General features: G+C 42.0%; 1 protein-coding gene across 1 annotated transcript; it reads right to left on the bottom strand.

Moving 5' to 3' along the window:
• Positions 1-2379: 2379 nt before the first annotated feature.
• LOC112455692 (serine/arginine-rich splicing factor 4-like) lies at positions 2380-4479 on the bottom strand. Its single transcript, XM_025017789.1, has 2 exons — positions 3690-4479; positions 2380-3335 (listed from the first exon to the last, which is right to left on the bottom strand). Exons 1-2 carry the CDS (start codon positions 3825-3827, stop codon positions 2745-2747), a joined length of 729 nt encoding a protein of 242 aa, XP_024873557.1. The 5' UTR covers positions 3828-4479; the 3' UTR covers positions 2380-2744.
• Between the last annotated feature and the right edge of the window lie 1305 nt (positions 4480-5784).

The raw sequence follows: 5784 nt of genomic DNA, 5'->3' as shown, positions 1-5784 counted from the left end.
GAAGTTGAAATTGTATGATTAGGTGGCGTATACATCCATCACATAATGTCAGTGCCGTCTCGCACAATGTAAGACAGTCGATTAGGAGAGTGCTGGTAGATGATGCGGCATACTTGCCCGCTAGTTAAGCACAGGAGCCGTATTGCGATCGATCGTTAATAACACTTCGGATTATAATCGGATGCCAAGATCGCCACCTGCTGTTTCCATATCGTCGATGTAGCCTAATTCGAGTACCCGGTAGTTATCAACGATGCGGATCGCACGAATTAAAATCTCTCTCGTGTGGTCCGGATATATTAGCTGCGAAGATGGCGGCGCAATTAAATTCCTTGAGCGGTAATACGAACTGGAGCAATAATCCTGAGCAATGATTCATTCCTCTCAGTTTCTTATTGTATCTTCTCAGATTTTTCTTTTTTCTTGCTTCCGTAAATGCGAGCAAACATAAAACACTATAATCTTTTTTGTAAATGACAGCTTGTTCAAAAACTGAGAATATCAAATTAATAAAGTCAATAATATTAAATCGTGTAATTATAATGATTGATATTTCATATTTGATATTTTAAATTAAAAAATTTAATCTTGATTCTACGCTTTTCTAAATCCGGAAGACTTGAAAAAATTCAACTGATAATAAGTGTGCAAAAATGCATTTCTGCATGTTTTCAGCAGAGTTTCAATAAAATTTCTTTAATAATATTTTATTAATAGGAGGATTAATTAGAATCATTTTTTAAATCTTACAAATTTATTAAAGAAACAAATGTGTTAAAATAAATTTTACATAGATATAAATTTGAAGTAAAAATTATTAGCTTTTGCTTTCAAACGTAAGAATAAGTTAACAAAATATAAAGCAAGAAAGATTACGTTCATGTTAAAAAAAAAATTATTTCCGACTTCCGGGATAAAATCACTTGCGGTAATCAACTTCATATTTTTTCGTTTTGCTAATAGAGCGTTAAGTGCTCGGCGAGCACCACGTTGCGTGTACGTTCGGACACACTTCTTGCACACACCGATGTAAGTTACGATATAAGTTAAGTCAAGAAATGTCCGCGGGCGTAGCCTCTATGGGCTAACTCCTAATCTAGCCCCGGAGAGTCAACGCTGCCGCCGGTGGTAGCATAAATCTACCTTAATGATATCACCGCGTAATGCCGGGATGACGCTATCTCGGCCAAGTCGGTGCATGTGAGAACCCACTGACACCTCGGCATCCGGAGTTTCACGAGCAATAGCGCGCAAAGAGAAGATGGTATCGCCGAGGTTTTCTCTCTGGACCTCTTCCTGTCCGTCCTGTCCGGCACGTCATTTAGGTGGAACCACGCAGCGACGAGCGGCGTGAAACGCTGTTCGGGACACGATGGTTACGCCTGCCAACGACCGCGAGTAACTTCTATTCCCCGTGCAGTCTCGTTATTTTTTGACCATGAAGTAAGAAGATTACCAGAAAAAGCTACTATAAATTCATTAATACTCTTATTTTTTCGCGCGACATTATCTCATAAAATAATGCATTCTTGTCGTTTGCGCATTTTCGTGAATTTATTAATCGACAAGATGCATTATAATTGTAATGCTTCATTATTCTATCAATTAATAATTAACAAAATTTTATTCGGAGTTACTCTGTACGTTCGTATGACATCATTGCGTGCAAGTCTCGTCGGAAACTGATATCGCATTAGGAAGACAACGGAGACAAATCAACTAGCATTTTTAGATTTAATATGCTTTTTTGTATCAAAATTAATACCTTGGATGGAGCATTAAAGAGAATTTCGCTTTTAAACGGAAAAACGGCGAACGGTTCTCCGACTATAGGATCTTAGGTGTTAGAAAGAGTCACCGTTAGAATCGCATTAGTATCGCTTGATAGATCCTCGGTATTAGCGCCGCGTCGACCTCCGGGGAAGAGTCCTGTCGAAGAATAGGGAGCAGTTAGATCACGGCATTGTGACCGGCGCGGCGGACCCGCAGGACATTTAAACGGGAATCGGCAGATGTCTTTCTCTCTCGCTCCGTGTCTCTCTCGCTTTCTCACTCGAGACCGGTAAATACCACTAATCACTTCTCGATCCTTTCTAACGTGCCTTGACCCCGTCGCGACAAGAGTTATAGCAGTCGGCTTTATTTGAACTACCGCCATCAGGACCTCGAGCCACGTTCGCACCTGAAAGTCGTGCCAATGCACCCATGAATTTCGTGATTTCGCTTTTCGAAGAACACGGCGGGAAACATTTAATCGGCGTCTCTCGATATCATTCAAATCCAAGAATAGCTAATAAGAGGGAAATAATAAGAAGGTTAATTGAAATAAGAACAAAAGTAATTGATGGTACAACAGTGTATAATTAGTGTAAAGGAAACATATAAAATTTGTAAAAAGTCGAAGACTACAAAACAAGGCTCGCTGTCGACGTACATTTCAGACCACTGTAATTTATCGCAAAAATAAAAAAAGATCTAGATTCATGAGAGTTATCCCCGCGTCACTGATCGATAACTACCGTGTCGAACAATTATTAATCCTTTGCAGTCTCGATTAAAAGGTTATAAAATTTGCTTTCTCTTCCAAACCAAATCGAATTTTACGAAATAATGTACAATAATACATTTCTTGATGTATCCAATAAAAATGTTCAATTTTGTATAAAATGTTGATCTCAATTTTACATGGACGATATACGACTGCGAAGGATTAAGATCCGCAGTATCTTTTCGTGGGTAGGTGTTTACGGCTGATCGCGATTTCGGTCGTCAATCATCTCCTTGTCACTGCTACTCGATCGGCTGCGCGTCTGACTTCGATCTCGACTACGGCTCTGGTGTCTGGACGGCGTCTGGTTGTTGGTATTGTTCTTGTATAAATAAGTCATGTCCTTTCGGAGGTTCTCCACCGGGGAATTTCCCAAGGTGTCCTCTGTGCGTTTTCTGGACGAGCATTTGTTGCACCTGGCTGCAAGAGACCTCGTCCTAGGAAGCGGTGGACTTCCTCTCCCTCCGCTTCTTGTGCTTCTGCTTCTCCTCCTCCTCCTCCTTCCTCTGCCTCTGCCTCGGCCTCTGCCTCTGCCTCTGCCTCTGCCCCTAGCCCTGGTCGTGGCTCTGCCCCTGCCTCTGCCCCTCCTGCGGCCTCGGCGACTTCGTCTTCGCCTTCGCGATACTCCGCGTCCACGTCGTCGCCTCCTTCGCCTCCTCCTGCCTTGCTCCAAGGGCGCTACGGTATGCGCTTTGTACATCATGTCAGGATCCGTATTCAGGCTGTAATAACCACGGTCCCTCTTCAGGATACCGTAGTCCAAGCCGCGTTTCAAGGCAGCATATATCTGCGAAAAGAGCACCCCTTTTATTATGACTAACGAACTTTTTACGATTAATAAACGCTCTTTTTTACTGCGTTTATTAATCTACAATTTCCAGTAAAAATTTTTCAAATAATATAATAAAATCAGAAAATTTTAAAATATCTTTCGAAATTTAAAAAAATAAAACTATCAAATTTTAAACATTAGCGTATTAACAATAATTGTTATATAATAATTACTTCTTTCTGATGAGAATAGGAAATTAATATTGTTAGGAGAAGTATCATAAAATAATATCCGTAAAAAAACGCTTTTCGTGCAAAAAAATGAATAATATTGAAAAATATTTTTGATAAACTGGTAATTATTAAGTACCTGCTTTTGTATGTTGGCGTCCGACCCCGTATATTGGGATTTAATATAACTCATGATTTCCTTCGACGTGGAACCACGAATTTCCCGCAGATTGCGAATGGCGGAGGCCACCAAGGCCGACATTTTTGGCTTCGTCATATTTCACCTTTTCTCGCCTCTTCTATCCTTCGAAAATATTCCGAGATGGCAATGCCGTTATGTGTCGTCTCATGAGCAGCTCTCGTCAGATATTTAGAGACCGGATGCGAGGAGCTCGGAGAGATCGAAGGCAAGAAGATCGTCGTCGACGTTAATTTCAGCGATCCACTTATCATCTGGCACAATCCGTGATGATCCGGACGATTTCTAAATATTTGCGATGGCTCCTTTGCGACTTCCCGAAATGTGCGACGACGCTAAGATAACTCGGACTCGGTGAACGCTTATACTTGGAGACGGCACATTTAAGCTGGTGCGCTTAAATAATCACTAAGAAGATTTAATAACCGATAAAAATCGGTCGTATCGTGGTGCCGAATATGATTTTGGGAAGAGAGGATGGAATGTGTTGCTCGTCAATGGCCTGTCCGGAGATAACTGAGCTGTTGTTATTGATGCGCTATTTTGTCCGACGCGCGTTGCTAGGAAGAAGCCACGGAATCTAGATTCAGATCGCTCAAAAAGTGAAGATCTGTAGGTGATTCCGAAATTTTTTTCAAATCGCAATCGAATATATGAGACGTTATGAAAATAATTCGTAGCATAAATTCCATGTTTAGAGAGATTAATATTAGCATAAGAAAAGTGGATATTATGCATGAAAACGCATTTTTATTTTCACTTCTTTTCGTAAATTTTATCTATTTTATTGATATATGAAATTATGATAATATGTTAATTCTTACTTTACATAATCCAGTTAGATAAATAATCACAAGATGTATTAATAATATGAGCGTATTATAAAAGTTAAAAATAAATTCAAGCAATAATTTAAAAGAACATATCGATCGTAATAATAAGAGATAAGAAGTCTCGCACGATAAGTTATATGCGACTGTCGACGTTGATCGTTGAATAGCCTCGTTTTTCTTGCTCTTCGTCGCTCATTTCATATTCCTCGGGCGCGCGGTATCCTTTTTTACATTTCCCGCATAATTAGCGTCGTCGTCGCGCGTGCATTGCGATACAGGTATAAGTACTACCGGCCGAGTGAATATCGTGTCACGTAACCGAGATGCACCACTCCCATTGAAAGCGCCTTAATTAATACGCTTGTTTTAACACTCATAACATCCCAGCGCGCATAATTAAGAAAAATAAGCGGCTCGATCGATTATCGGCGATGTGTCGGCCGATGATCCGCACGCGACTCCGTCCGATTGATAGTAGCCGCTCATAATCCCTACCCGAGCATTCATCATCGTGATGAATGTAATATAAGTAATATTAATGACAACAAAAACGTTTGCTGTTGCCGAAAATAAAAAGCGCGGAATCGTGCCTCGCTCGTGGCCGCGTCTCTCGTTCCGTTGAATGCAAATGTGCCTCTCGGTGTATCTTGGAATCGCGGCGGTGAGCGGCGATGCAACATTGTGACTATATAAATCTAATGGAGGTTCGGGGTCATCACGTCGGGGTTTACTCGAACTTTGCATATGAAATTGCGCTACCGTGTATATACTGTACGGTAGCCGGCGGTAATAATACGACGACGCGCGCTTGCAAGGGGTTTCTCTCTTTCTCCGCCCCGACTCGCGACTCGTCTCATTATCCGTCCTTAACGGTGCCGTCGTCGGCAGAAAAGAAACCGCGATTTCAAGTCGCCGCGTGCGCGCGCGCGGAACGCGTGTATCCCCAGACGGAGACGACTTGCCACCTCGGTAATTGGACAGACGTGGGGATGGCCGCGGTTTACAGGAATAACGCGGCAATTTAGCTGGCCGCTTAAGTCGCTACGCGCTCGCTCGCGCCGACGATTTCGTTCGTTAATCAGCACCAGGTGTCGCGAAATACCGCTTCTCCTCGAATGCGCACCTGCTTGTAAATGCCCACGTCTATACTCCAATAATTATTTATCAACGTCTCACTGAGAACGGGGGGCACGACAAGTCGG

The sequence above is a fragment of the Temnothorax curvispinosus genome, unplaced genomic scaffold, assembly GCF_003070985.1.
Source record: "Temnothorax curvispinosus isolate PA1 unplaced genomic scaffold, ASM307098v1 QBEX01006321.1, whole genome shotgun sequence".
Classification (NCBI taxonomy): Eukaryota; Metazoa; Arthropoda; class Insecta; order Hymenoptera; family Formicidae; genus Temnothorax; species Temnothorax curvispinosus.
This window is presented reverse-complemented; position numbering and strand designations above follow the sequence as displayed.

Excerpts from the sequence above, each read along its gene's own strand:
- LOC112455692 (XM_025017789.1), bottom strand. The coding sequence starts at position 3,827 with ATGACGAAGCCAAAAATGTCGGCCTTGGTGGCCTCCGCCATTCGCAAT. Across the intron at positions 3,336-3,689 it reads ACGCCAACATACAAAAGCAG|ATATATGCTGCCTTGAAACG; the intron begins GTACTTAATAAT and ends CTCTTTTCGCAG.